The sequence below is a fragment of the Charadrius vociferus genome, unplaced genomic scaffold (assembly GCF_000708025.1).
Source record: "Charadrius vociferus isolate BGI_N301 unplaced genomic scaffold, ASM70802v2 scaffold134, whole genome shotgun sequence".
NCBI lineage: Eukaryota > Metazoa > Chordata > Aves > Charadriiformes > Charadriidae > Charadrius > Charadrius vociferus.
This window is the reverse complement of record NW_009648333.1, coordinates 3,346,876-3,361,481: the sequence shown is the minus strand read 5'-3', so window position 1 is coordinate 3,361,481 and position 14,606 is coordinate 3,346,876. Positions and strand designations below refer to the sequence as shown.

The following is a 14,606-nucleotide window of genomic DNA, read 5'->3' as shown; positions in this document are numbered from 1 at the left end:
AATGATTTCATTACGTGAAAGCCGGATGAAGTCCCCAACATTGACATTTTTCCAGCATTCATCTATGTATTTCTTCTCCTTCCTGAAATACAGATAAAAACAGTAATTTTTTTTACAAATGCATAAACTGAAAGCTCAGAGAAACACACTGTAAACAGAAAATTAGTCTAATGGTTAATTTATGCTACAAAGTCATTAAAAAAACCTCTGATGACGTAGTCTATTATCTCAAGGTGGATATAATTACAAAGAATCGACTCTGGGGTCCAAGCCCGTTTTTTCTGGGAATTGCATTCCAGGCAACCTCCCAGAATTATTTTAGCTCTATTTAAAATTCAGCCCACTTGCTTCCTGTATTTTCATTATTCCAAGAAAGCACACAGTGTTTTCAGGATTTCTCTTTGGGTCACCACTTTTTCTTGCAATTACGCAACCAAGAACAGCAAGTCTTTTTTCCTTATGACAGGGCCTTTCAAAAATGTCTGTCTCCCAAGGTGATGAACATCTACCAGTAAGCAAAGAATATTCAGCAACCACTTCACTGATGCTCTGAATATAAATATTTGTATTTATAGGGTTTTAAAATATCTCTTCCATTAATTTTGAACATAAGGTACCAAGACTCTATAATACTCAGGGAAGTCAACAAAAGCTCAAGCCCGTCAGCATTGAGTTGAAATTGTTCACTGAGAGGAAATATCCAGGCATGATGTACGTAGGCTTGAACTGTTTTCAACTTTCCATTTACAGCTGCTGTTCTGCCCTCAACTGAGATGAAGAATCTTCCTTTAATGCAATCACAGCAGTTGACTGCAAACACAATCAGGTACCACGTGGTGAATAGCATGCAAGGTAACAAGCAACAAGGAATGCTTGATGAGCTAGCCGGAGGCACGCAGTAGTAGGCTACTGCAATACGGATGATGACACACACCTACAGTTGCTGTTACCAACACTGCACAGGTCTGGATGCAGTACTTCTCTGTACAAACTATTACTGTCCTCAGTGACTGCCTGACTTGTCTGCCTTGAACAGACTAACCCTAGAGTTATGTCTAAAGAGAGGAGCATGTACTCTCCACAGTCTTTGTTTCTCAGTCATCCAGACTGGGGCATAGTTTGAGCTGTGCTAGCTAGGGCTGTCTTCCACATTGTGCTTGCTTCCCTGTATCTCATTCTAAGGTGGCCAAGAAGCTCACTTGCACCAGGGAGTTGGGAAGCACCTCTAGCTTCCACAGTGCAGACATAAGCTAACAAGCTTTGCAGCATGGCCATTGTGTGTAGACTGGCACTTCTCTAACAGCTTTAATCAAAGTGCTAGCTATGTAAAATTCTTCTGACAAATAGTGAAATAGAAAGACACGTCTAACGACAAAGAAAATATCGGAAAAATATCCCCTGTATCAAGCTTCGCACCCATACTTTTCAGAGCTGCATTATCTAACAGTACCCTTTTGAAAATTCTTGTCTATGAACAGAAGGCACAAAGCCCACACAATTAACCAGTGTACTGATGACAGTTTCTCCAGTGAAGACAAGGTGGAGGTGGTTATACTGCTTTCAAAGTGCAAACAAAGCAAAACCAGGAAGCAAAAAGAGCTGACATAAAATTAAACCAATATAAGCCACATCTGTTTTCTTCTTAACATGCTCATCACTAGTTTTCTACACAGATGGAAAACCAGCACAATGGAAAGCATATAAAACTTAAAGATACAGCCATCTCTTGTCACAAGATGAATGGATTCAAACAGCACTGCAGGAATTAACTTTTCATACCAGTACATTTCCTTGAAAACAACGATGATGAAAAACAGAGTTGAAGGAAAATTTTCCAAAGTAAATTAACAAAAACCAACCTAAAATAGAGGTAAACAGGAAAAGAGAAGGAAGATTTGCAGAAACAGGATGTGACTCTCAGTTACTGAAGGTATGACTTAAGCGCTGATAGCTGCAAAGGTGCTCACAAAGTAAATCTATTCAGGTGACTGAGTGAGCTGAAAACTAGTGATGTTTTTTCTTTTCTTTAGAACTACCTCTCAGGTACTGAAAACTACATCAGAATAACATTTTGCATAGGCCAATTTACCCTGCTATGAAGGCCAAGTGAGTCCAATTAGGGTAAAACACCAACTGGAGCAGAATGCCCTGGTTACTCCACAACAGCACCCTTTTACCTCACCCTCCAAACAGGATGGAAAGGACTTGAGAACCCAGGAGGGCAGTGGGAGAAAATTACTTTCATGGCCAGCTTGTATCTAGAAGAGTTAGAGAAAGGATGGAAACGGAAAGGTAAGCAAGACAAAATAAGCTCATAAACAAAGAAAGCAATGTCATCACTAATGCAGCAAGATAAAAATATTGGGTGAAAAGCTGCAAATTTCTGCAGCTGACTTGTACGGGATTTTTTCAAAGTGAATTGGAATTTGCAAAACACAAAAGTATTTGGAAATTAAAGATTTTGTGACAAAGCAACCTTTTGATTTATCCTTGAAGTAGTTATTGACTAGAGATTAAAAAAAAAAAAAAAGGAGAAAAACGCTGGTACTCTCACATCTCTGTATTATTTCTAACTACGGTTTATTTCACCAAAAACTGCAAAAACCTATTTGTCTGTGCTGTCAGTGTCGTGATTAGTCCTCCAGAGCTGGCAAATATTCCTCTTTTAAATCTCTATCAATTTAATAAACATGACACTGAAAGTATATGATACTTCCTTTACTTGAGGCAGCTGGACAAGTCCCACTTCCCTTTTGCCAGGCTGGAGTCTGGGAGAGGAAAGGAAAGCTAAAGGTAAGGAAGAATCTTGTAGAAAGGAATGTTCTTTCCAGATCTCAATTCCATAAAGAAAAACTGGATATGAAATTATATCTGGATTTCAAATATATACAATTATTTGCATAAACATGCATTTGTAAAGAACGGTAATTATAACACATCTACATGCAATGCAAGGCTTGTAATGAAGCTGAAATGTATTTGAGAGAGAAGAAAAAAAATAACAGCCAGCAAAGTCATCCATCCTGCTGCTGCTGCAGCAGACGGATCATACACATATTCTTTATCCATTTCCAGCATCAAATCAGACAAAAAAATTAACCGTCTTTAGTAGTGGGTCAGTAGGGGAATAAATGGATTTTCCCATCATAATCACCTCACCACAGTTCTACTGAAATGACACAAACTACATGATTTTAACAGGTGCTCAAACATAAGTGCCTTATACTTTGGGATTCATGGCGATTTATAAAAGATCCTACTACTTTAAAATGATAACTTGACTCAAAAGGTTCAAGGACTTGACAACTAAGTATTTAACATCATAGTATCAACTATAAACTAAATTAAAGTGCACATTAGCACATTTTATTGTTTATTGATATGCTTTATTACTCCACAAGGGAAAGATGAGACCAAAAAAAACCAACCAACCCACAAACACCAAAACATTTTAAGCAACATTATCTTATCACATTTTCAAGACAGAAATAAGCTTTCCTGTAAAAATCAGCTTCAGGCTCTGTATATTTAATGCCAAATACAATAACTCTGAACTATCAAATGGATAAATTCCAGAACTCCAAAAAGTAGCAGGTTAAAAACTCAAACTATGGACGTCAGACATTTGTGATAAAGAAAAGCAAATACGGGGGGGTGGGAGGGTGTCAGATTTGTCAAAAAAGCACAGAAACTAGCATCTACTTGCTCAGATAGATTCATCAAGGCACTGCGACTGGCACATTTTGTCATGGGCAACAGCGCACACTGAAACTAGTTTCTATTACGAACACTAAACTTTGTACAAAAGCAAGCCTCACTAGAGTTTAAGACTTGCTGAAGATGCTTCACGCAAATTATCTCCAGATATAAACAGGTGGCCTGCCAGCTTTCAAGCATGACAACTAGAGTCAGGATTTAGTGGCGGGCCTGTCAGTGTTAGGTTAATGATTGGACTAGACGATCTTACAGGTCTTTTTCAATCTAGGAGATTCTGTGAACTATTGGTTAGTTATGTCGAGACAGCAAGAACAACCATTATATTGGGCACTTGTCTAAGTAGCCATGCAGATATCAGTATCTAATGTGTAAGTAAAATTATACAGACAGCATGTACAATGTATACAACTTCTCCAGATGAACAAAGGCACAGTAAGAAAATAACTGGAAATTGTGTTTAATATTAGCTAGTTCTTCATCATGTTTACAACTGATATGACTGTTCTTGATTAAATGCATGCACTGGAAGAGACATTACAATTTCTAAGGGATTCTTGTTAAACAAGTTAAGAAATTCTGAATCCTAATGTGAGATGAATGGAAGTTGAAGATAAATCAGCTCACAGACAGTGAACCATAATTTTTGTACCAATAAGATTTAATTCTTCTGAACCATGCTTCCAAGCTTATTTTTAAAACCAGGTTATACTATATGAAATAATTCATGATAAAGAAACTAAGGAGAAAAAAAGTTACAAAAACTAATTACTTATAGGCATGAGAAGGAATTTTATACAGATGACTAATATGGCCACTGGTTATTACACAGTTTTGGTGACAGGGAAGGACTCAAGCCAGAAAAGATCAGAAATTAACACTGCTTCATTGACATTGGTATGAGATTGCAAGTAACAGAGTTTTCAGCAATATGGATATTGAATGCTTCAGCACTCAGGCAGTGAATTCTTTTAGGGTACATGACAATTTATAGCAGAAATAATCCAGCTTCTCCCTTAAGCCTTCTCTGCAGACATGAAAAAGAAAGAAAATTTTTGTCTCCCTAATTGCCTAATTCCTTGTTTCAAGCTCAATTTTTTATAGGTTGAATAGAAAGTTTCTGGGAAAGCTGCAGAAGAAAAAGCTGTTTCTTTCTACTCTGATGACATAAAATGATAGACTTTTTCTGTGGTTATGAGCTAGCTCTTTAAATACCAATAGAGTATGGCAAATGCCAGAAAGCTGGAGATTCCATCTTCTGAGTAATATCACAATATATCTAATGGTTACATAGTACCAGATTGCAAACCTGCTGCATGGGCTGATTAAGGTCATGTCTACAGTAAAGAGTTGAGAGTTTGGCATAATCAGCTAGTACCTTAAGATTTTAGAACAGTTTATTTTCAGCGTATTGCTTTCACTAGGAAAAGGCGCATCTTTAATGAAAAGAGGGAGCTTGAAATGCGGTTTGGCACTACAGCAACTACTGTATGCTACTGCTCGGACATTACTGAATTTGTTAAAATGCCTAGCTGCCTATCGGTCCTCTCCTACAGGTGCTATTTGCGATGGCTACTACAACTCATGAAAAGTGATGTTTTTCAAAACACTTGTTTCCCTGCGTGACCGTACAGCATGCAAGCAAAGATAAAGAAAGTATAGTGGACCCTTTTCCTAGTTTTTTTACAGGCTTTGAATGAGTCTCAGAATATCTTTTAATGACAGGTATAAAAGAAAAACAACGATGTGGGCAGCACTGACATGCACTAAAAGATTTTTACCAGTTAATTTAGAATATGATCAGTTTGTGTTCCTGTCTTTTTATTATCCATACATAATAACCGCCTGCCAGCAAACCTGTCACCACTTGCATGCTCCACTCCTGACCTGCACCTACAGTCTGTAACACTGCAGTCCTGCACTGTGGAACAGATGATAACATTTGTATCAAACTACGTGATGCAAACAGAAAATGATTTCATTCTGTTTGGGGAAGTGTTATTACATTATGAGTAAATCCCGATACCATTAATGAGCTTTAACAATATAGCGATAAATTAGCAACCTTTGAATTTCCATTACGATTACTATGATTTTAGAGGTATTAAAAATACACCTTTCAAAACAAATGCTATGTACAACAATGCTTAACTAGTCAAACTACCTTGCTTAATACAGTACAAACTCCTGCATGAACACTCTTGCCTCAACCAAAGAATATTTTTTTTCAGCAGATTTTACACTGATTTGATATGCATTTGGCAAAACTGGTGATCAGGACTCAACTAGACTAGTCCCTGAGCAACCTGACCCAATTAGACCTGTGTTGAGCAGGGGGTTGGACTAGGTGACCTCCAGAGACACCTTCTAACTTTAATTATTTTATGATTCTGTGAGTATCCAGAAAGTAAACCAAAAGATTTATCAGCAACTTTTTCACATATCCTCATAATCAAATAATAACAATAAACCAGGAAGACGGTTATCTCTTACCTGCTATATACTTTGGTTAGTAAGTTGTTTATCTGTTTATCCATTTTGTACTTTGAGTAATCTTCCAGACCATCTTTCACTGCAATGATTGTCAGAACCGCGATTAGAGGTAGCATTGTAATTTCTTTTTGGAAGGCTTCCACCAGAGGAATCCAGTTTAGGACAACTAGAAATAGGAAATACAAATTGGCAACTCTGAAACAAAGAGAAAACATAGGAGTTAGCTGTGCTAGCAGACAGTCATCCTTATTCCCCTACTCCACGCTGTATAGACACTTAAAGTTAGCAGTAATTTATCTTTTCTTCACCCCAGATGCAATTCAAGAACTAAGTATCCACAACTCTGCTTTCACTCTCCAGTCAACATATTACTTAGTTGCGGAGTTACCTTCTGCATGAGCAGAAGGTGCAGAAACCAAGAATTTTCCTGTATATTCAAACCCGTCCTCCAAGTTTGGACTTGTCTTCTCGTGAGGCTTTGGTGAACATGCACTATCTCAAATTTCAGGTCTTTTAAACTTAATTTTATCATTTCTTGGGGTATATGATGCGTTTTAAAAAGGGAGCCATCCTACAACCTCCCTGCATAGCTTTACAAATCAGCAGTCCCCCAAGCAGAAGAAGGATGGAAAAAACTGGCAACAGAGAAAGGCATGAGGAAAGGGGAGAAACATCTGCAGGAAATAAGCTGAAAATCATACTACAGTTTGCTGTGTGGCAGTGCTCCAAGAGTAAGGAATATTTAAAAAATGTGAAGAACTGAATGAGTGGAAATTACATAAGCTATGGAGAAAAGGATTAGCCCATTACTGATGATACTCAAGAGACTTTGGCCAAACAACACAGATCTTTTCAAAAATGATAGGCAGGTTGAGAGGAATAACAATTTTCGAATACCCATCTATATAGTAACACACACATTTAAATAAAAGGATTCCACTTCAGAAGAATTATCACAATCAAAGGGAGTTCATTACCTGTGAAATTGTTCAAATAAATTCCGTGGTAAAAAATTCAATAAAGTATACTTAGTAGTCCGTATTTTGTTGTTCATGTACAGTTTTGATACTTTTTCATACTCTTCCTTAAAATGTCCCAAACAAGGTATCACTATCCTATGTTTGCCAATAGTTTTTGATGATTGATAGCATTTGTTACTTGAATTGCTGCTGCTGCTACCTTCTCCGCCCTCTGTAGATATCAGTCGTTGCCAACGGTATCTGGCCCAGCGGATGGGATCTGCCATTGTGCCTGAAACACTTTATAATCCAAGGAGTGTCTTCTATCTAGAAACATGTTAAAACACAGCAAGTTAAGTAATAATTTTGTAGAGGCTTTTCAACTAAGAAGTCACAGTTACAGTTTTTAATAAGCCTAGGAAAAAAGTAATGTTCATATTTTGATTAAAAAGAACCAGACAGTTATTAGGTTATGTGAGGTCAAGAACCTCTGCGTCAATGGTTGAATTTATCTGAATTTCATCCACCCCTTCATGACCCTAGAGTTTGATTAGTCTGTTTGAAACACATGATATTTTTGCAATAGCACCTCATATAAGCAGCCCGCCCACCAGTTTCTTGTGCTGTAGTACAGTGAAAAAAGCAGACAAGCTGCTACTTCTGCAGAGAACAGCATTTTGAAAGGAATCCTTATCTCAGACACTGCAGTCCTTGCTGATGATTAACAACCTTTATTAAACTCAGGAGTCAACAAAATAGCAATAGGCATCTGAGTATAGCCTTAGATCCAGAGCGAGGAATTGCCAGTGAAAGGCTCTAAGAACCTATCATGAACAAAATCCTCTTCCCATTGAATTAGAAACAGGTTTGAGAATTTTTACCAGCTGATAGAGGATGAATAAACTTCACATCAATGCTTCTCCTCTATTCACCTTAGCTAAGCTCTAGCAATCTACCCAGGAATTTTGTCTTCCTAACAAAGCCGAAGTTCATAGGTATAGGTGATACCCAGTTTATCAAATCACCCAATGCAGTCAGAAAGGAATGTTTACGCACACAAATGATGCTTTAATAGAAGCCTAAAACTTCTGGTTTTTACAATGAGTTTTTGCACAATTTACGAGTTTTTACAATTAATATTTGCTACATTTCTTGTACCACTTCCATAGAAAATCTCATCTTGTATTTGTTTAAAAATATAACTTGTGAGAGCCCCAAATCATCAATACAGCTACTTCTCACTGCAGACTACTTTCCTTCCATTTAGTGTCTTACTATCTGCATAAATTATAGTAAAATTTTTTACTAAATCCTCTTCCTAAATTCCCACACAAAAGCTGCCTCTAAAACTTGCTGGGTCTTTCTAAATATTCTCTTCACTACAGACTACCTTTTAGGATCACACTAATCCTGATTTTGGCTTCAATCAACTCAGATTTCTATTCATGTGGTATCTCACTCTGACATTGACAAACGCTACTCTGTGCTGCTCAGATTCCTCAAAAATGTTGCTGTAAAAGTAATTTTCCAAACTATTGATTTGACACCGTCGTATCTTCTCTTACATATCTTCCTTGACTTTTCCTTTCTTCTATTACAATTGCAGAAATCTTGAAACATGGGCACAGTGTCCTCAGCAGGTCCTCTAGCAATGATGTAGTGATAATATATCTACATCAACCCATTCTGTTCTTAAAAAGAAGAAGATTCTGCAAACTTCCTAAAAAGCTTGGTCCACTGCGTCACTACCCTGTGGTTAGAAAGCTTCCCCCTAATGTCTAACTGGTCTTTTGCTCTTATCAAATGAAGATGGTACATTTTTGTCCTATCATCATTAGATGCGTATAGTTATTGACTGTTACAATCTTAATGTCTTGGAAGATTGTTACCACACACATGAAACTAATGTTTCTCTTTAGAAACCATGATTTGCATATGAAGGAAGAAAAGGGACAAGGGGAGAAAAACAAACCTCTATATAGCATCTCTCAGCATCCCCTGTCAGTTCCCACATGAACTACTGTTCTCCCAAGGCCTTTCTGCAGTGCTTCCCCAGGCAATGTAAGGGACCAGTCTGAGAAAAAGAGACTTTAATTTTTTCTCAGTGCTAAACCTCGTGGTCCCAGTAACCAGCAGACTACCAGAGGCAAGCCACCGCTGCACAGGAAAGCAGCTTTGCCTGGGACTTCTCAGAGAAACAGGAAGGAGGTTTTGAAGATTTTCCAAAATATATGGCATCCTCTTATTTTCACAGTATGTAGCAGCTTCCTATTCTTGCTCCCTTTAATCCTACTGCCCAGGGCACAGTCCCCGGAGGGACTGCCCTCTGCACACAAGCTACTATCCCATTTTAGTCACGGTCAGTCTTTCCTCCAGAGATGAAAACTCTTGCATCTAGAAACAGCTACTTCACAACAATGAACTACTTTTAAGGTATGGCTACCATATTATCAGACATATGAATACTGACCCATACACACATGAAAGAGATGCTTCAACTCATTTGCACTGAGTCTGAGAACAAATCTAAAGCTTGGAAGGTAGCCAGGTTCTTCAAAAATGTTTAGACATGAGAACGTGCTGCTAGTAGAGTCCATACTTGGCTATGCAGAGCTCTTCAATACACCCAGAGCTCCTAAAAAATCAAATCAACACTGACGCTTCTACATGAGTCAGGACTCAAGGAAAGACGGAAGTATTGAAAACTACAGAATTTAAAAGGCTCACTGGCTGAAATGAGGTACTTTCCTCTTTTGCAATCACAATTTTTGGCAGTTTGGCTCTTAAAGAAAGCCCCAAACTTCTAGATTTTGAACAGCGTTCTTAAGGCTTAGCCATTTTGAGGAAACAACACTCCTCCTTAACTGTCTCTGCTGTGACAAATCAGTAATTTCACAAACAGATCTTATGCAATGAGGAGCCTTTTTAAAGAAATGCTTGCTTTAATTAACAATGTGCTGGATTATTGGGGAGAGTTTTAACATGATTTCTTCTTTGTCCTGTTAAATTTATCTGTCTCTTTCAAGCTTCCACGTTTAGCATGAATCATACAGGGCGAGACAATTAACCATACTTCTGCTTGAAAAGTGCAGTAATGTGACATATCTCTACATAGTTACAATCTGCAATATCCTTGTAGAAAACTTAAGTAAGTAAACACCACAAAATTTTTCAAGATGCCATATGAGCCAGGTAACTGACAGCAAGTAAGATTTGTAGAGAAAATAATGTTTTTTTCATAAGACCATCAAACAAACATTTGATACTGGTGACTTCTGTGACCAGAGCCAGCAGCAAAAGTACAAAAACTCTCTCAAAGCAAACTCCCAGGGATAATGGGAATGCAGAGGCTTTAAATGGCAGATCCGGTTTACTCAGTGAAAATTATTTAGACAAAGTAATCTATAGAGCTAAATCAACTTTAAAAGTTTAAGAATTACATTATCAGTAACATGCAAATAAAGATGGGAAGAGTGAGTTGAGAATTGGGAGAAACAAAAGAGAAAACCTGACAAATTTCAAAACCTCCTAAATTCTAACTCTTTTTTGGTTTTCATAATTTATTACCTTCTGTAGCATTTGATGCCTAGTGATCGCTGTTTAAAAAAAAAAAAAAAAAAGAGGGGGGAGAAAGAGTACTGGACATTTTAACATGACAGCATTCCTCACCACTGGATCTGGAGCCAAAGGTTTAAACTGCACATGCAGTGGTGCTGAAGAGCAGTCACCCCTCACCGCATACGCATCCTCGACTCCTGACACAGCTCCAAAACCTCTGCCCCACCCTTCCTCATCCTCCTTCAGAGAAGCAGAGCTTAAAAAGGAACAGGAAACCTCAGATTCAGTTGTGTGCACTGCGTATTTCTGCCAGTATCCCCAGCATTTTATTGTAACAACTTTTAAGAAAACTGCGAAGAAAATTGTATGGACAAGAAATAACTAACACAAAACCACTGCAACCGCACCGCATTGGAAACACTATGAGAGGTAACAAGCCTAATTGTCTGATTTGCCTTTTGGCCATAGGAGATTGCATCTTGGGTAAAAAGTATCTGGATCTCATACTCTGCCGCAACGCCCTCTGACTCACCTGGGATTTGACTGAACTACTATTTGCAAATGATTTTTTTTTTAAATCATTTGCATTTCCATTTTAAAACAGGATTTTTGAGGTTTCAAACTTCAAAAATCACTTTCGCTTTTTTTTTCCTCTTTTGAATATTTTTCTTCTTCTCCCTCATTAAATTAGGATCATAAAGTAATGAGGACCTTTTCTTTGGTTAGCTAGGAGGAGGTCAAAAGGAGATTCAGCAACCTCATGTTAAATATTTTAAAAGATGACGTTGCCAAAGACCAAATAAAAGCTGTTTTAAACATTTTTTCAAAGAAATCCCTCCTCTTAAAACATTATTTAACCCTCTTGTCATGTCATTTTTCATAGTAAACTCTAGAGTTCTCCAGTTAATGTAAATTCGAGGTAGTAACACAAACCAGCAGATGTTTCTTTAAACACTGAAACACTGGGAAAAGACCCACAAGATGAGTTAGTTCGAAGCAGTATTTTAAATGTTTGTTTTTTAAAAATAAGTTTATGTTTAAAAACCCCAAGAATAATGTTCATGTATTTTAAAACAGGAAGCCTAAATGATCATACTCTAAGTCTTGAGGACAGCATCACACAAGCTAGACTGTTCTCAGTTTCTCATGATTTCTTTGCTATACATTCAAGCTAACACCACCTTGCTAAATGGCAACAGCTGATACAGAGATAATCCAGATATGTCTCACAGGCAAAAAGGCAAGTTTTTGTAGCGAGCTCACTAAAGTCATACGATCATGATGAACTGTGGGAGGGAATTAGCTGACACTGGACATACTACTTGCTTTCTCTCTACCTCAGTTCCCTCATATACTCTGACTCTTTCCTCTTCTTAAAACTCCGTCCTCTTCATAAACTCTGTAAGCTTTCAATTCTGTGAAGTATCACTTTCATATCTGCATGCAAGCCTTCGCTTCTAGCTTTCCTGCAGGGGAAAGAACCTGAGACTAAAAATTCCTTAGTTCCAGTCATATTATTCAGTAGCCTTTGGCAAATCACTTGGCAATCACTGACCTCTCCCATAACAGATTCTTTCTCAAGACTGTCTGCAAAACAGATGTGTAGACAATTTAGCCAATGTTTATACTGCTCTGGAACTGCACCTTACTATTATGCTGTGGTCATTTGCTTGCATGTCATGTGAAGTGCCCTACCATTTACCCCAGCCTCTGTTGACCACTTCCTCCCTTCTGACATCCTTCTCTTTTTCTACGATCTCCAAATAGTTAGTCCTCATTCTTCTTTCAGAAAATTCTTTGCTAAGTACACTTGGCAAATGACATATTTCTCAGGAATGCTCCTCAGACCTTTGGCAGATGCATGTGTATGCTGTGAGTTTCTATCCTGTTCCTGCTCAGGCACAGTCTTTGGACATAATGAGCAGGAGGCCTTCTGTGTCATCTGGCCCTGTTTCTAGTAGGAAGCAATAAATTAATTCTTGGCAAACATAAATGCAATCAATAAAATTGCATTATCCTACCTGAAAAAATGTCTACAGCACCTAAAAAAGAAGCAATTCAGACAATACATCTCTTCAGCAACACCACTTTTCTTAGCTCCCTACCTATTTCAGGATGTTCTGCAGGTCTGAGGTTCTGGGGTGACCAGGGAAGATAAAAAATGCTAACCCAGATGAAGGTTGCACTACACAAAGCTACGGAAGAATGGAAAAGTGGATCACCCATGATACACACAAAGTCGCATCTAATCCTCTCAGCGTTACTTGCGCAGGCTCACTAGCACCTGTGTTGCTACATTACGACTGGAGTACACTGTCAGAACTAGACAAGAACTCCTAATCATCTTTGAAAACTCAGAAGCTATTAGACAGTGGAGAAGGTTAAGGAAACCATGGCTTAAAGATTAATTTACACTCTGAAGAACAAATACTTCTTTTCTCCTAAGGTTTGCTACTTTCTCTGTAACATGCAATTTCACAAGTTTGTAATATGTCTTTGCAAGCCTGTATGAAATCTGCAGAGACATCCAAATATGCTACATTGACGTGGATAAGAGACCTGTGCTGCCAATTTATGCGACAAACAGCCAAAAACCTGCAGGAATCAAAACTTAAATTCTGAGAAAAATATGTGGTTATTTGCAACCACACATTCTGAGTTATATTCATAAAGGGGATACTAAGAACTCTTGGATTAAGAGTGGAAGGCAGATGTTACTATGAAAAGTGAAATTCTAGGCAATGTTTTACCATGCCTCCTGATTTAGCATGGGCAACACTGAAAACCTACAAGCCTTGAAATGCCTATCTTGGAAAGGAAATTTCTTAGCTGTGAGTACGTTAAGCCAACTATCAGCAGCTCTTCACAACTAAAAAACACTCAGCAGGATGAATTAAAACACAGGAAATGCTGAGGCCCTGACACAAGGTCAATCGCAAGGTAATTTAACAGTAAACCATACATGCAGTAGTACTGATTAATGCGCTAGTGTGGGAACAGTACCTAAAAGCAGAAAACCTCTTCCGCCTTGGGTAAAGTTATTTAGGATGCCAATCAGACTTGCAACTACAGACACAACTGAACCATACAACACCAAAATTTTGGTTTAAAACTCAGATGAATCATGTATTTCTGCTACAGGTAACCAGCTTCGAAATAAAACTGAAGACTGCTGGAGAACTATGATTTGCGCAAACATTTTCCATCCTCTTCTCCATTCATCAGAGAAGTTCTGCTTTATGCCATTTTCACATGCCACACTGGTCTCTCAAAACTGTAAAACAATACCTTCCAGGCTAAGTCTTACTCTTTTATGATTGTCTTTTCTCACAAGTATATCTTTAGCTTATGATCATGCAGCATTTAATTACTGCAAATGCTTTGATATGTGTGAAATTCACATTAATTTCACACTAAGTCTTAAGGTGTGGGCCATGTAAAAAAAAAAATTATACCGGTGTTCATATGATGCAAAAGGATGCGATTTTTTTGCATTCAGTGTACGCTTCCTAAGTTATGGTAAACAGTTTTAAAGGAAATGGATCCATATTGGCAGTATTGCTGTTTTTTAACTGTGCTGATTTCTTTAAAGGGCCAAAACTACTGTGTAGACAAGGTCTAGGTTACTCATTGAAATTTATACTGAAAGTACCTGTTACAGCAAGAAACTGTATTTGAGTTCCCAAAATTCTAGGTTAGGTCTCTGAATAGTCCTATTCTTCTGGTTTGCTATGACACCTACGTTATCAGCTCTTCAAGAGTTCCAGAAACTCCAAAGGCATCCAGACAGGCTTTCAGGTTTAATGCTCTAAGATTCTTCAAAGGATCTGGAAAAGGAGGTTATACATATGCTTACAAAAAGAGCACAACTCCAAGTCCAAA

The 14,606-nt window shown here is 37.9% G+C and overlaps 1 protein-coding gene across 1 annotated transcript in view; it reads right to left on the bottom strand.

The window, feature by feature from the left end:
* ATP10D (ATPase, class V, type 10D) overlaps positions 1 to 7,453 on the bottom strand; it is a 41,302-nt gene extending 33,849 nt beyond the window's left edge. Inside the window, exons 1-3 of the mRNA XM_009884970.1 lie at positions 7,185 to 7,453; positions 6,208 to 6,402; positions 1 to 82 (exon numbers count right to left, since the gene is read on the bottom strand). The exon at positions 1 to 82 is cut by the window's left edge and continues 135 nt beyond it. Coding sequence (XP_009883272.1) covers positions 1 to 82; positions 6,208 to 6,402; positions 7,185 to 7,453 — 546 coding nt within the window. The remainder of the gene's footprint in view (positions 83 to 6,207; positions 6,403 to 7,184) is intronic.
* Positions 7,454 to 14,606: the final 7,153 nt, after the last annotated feature.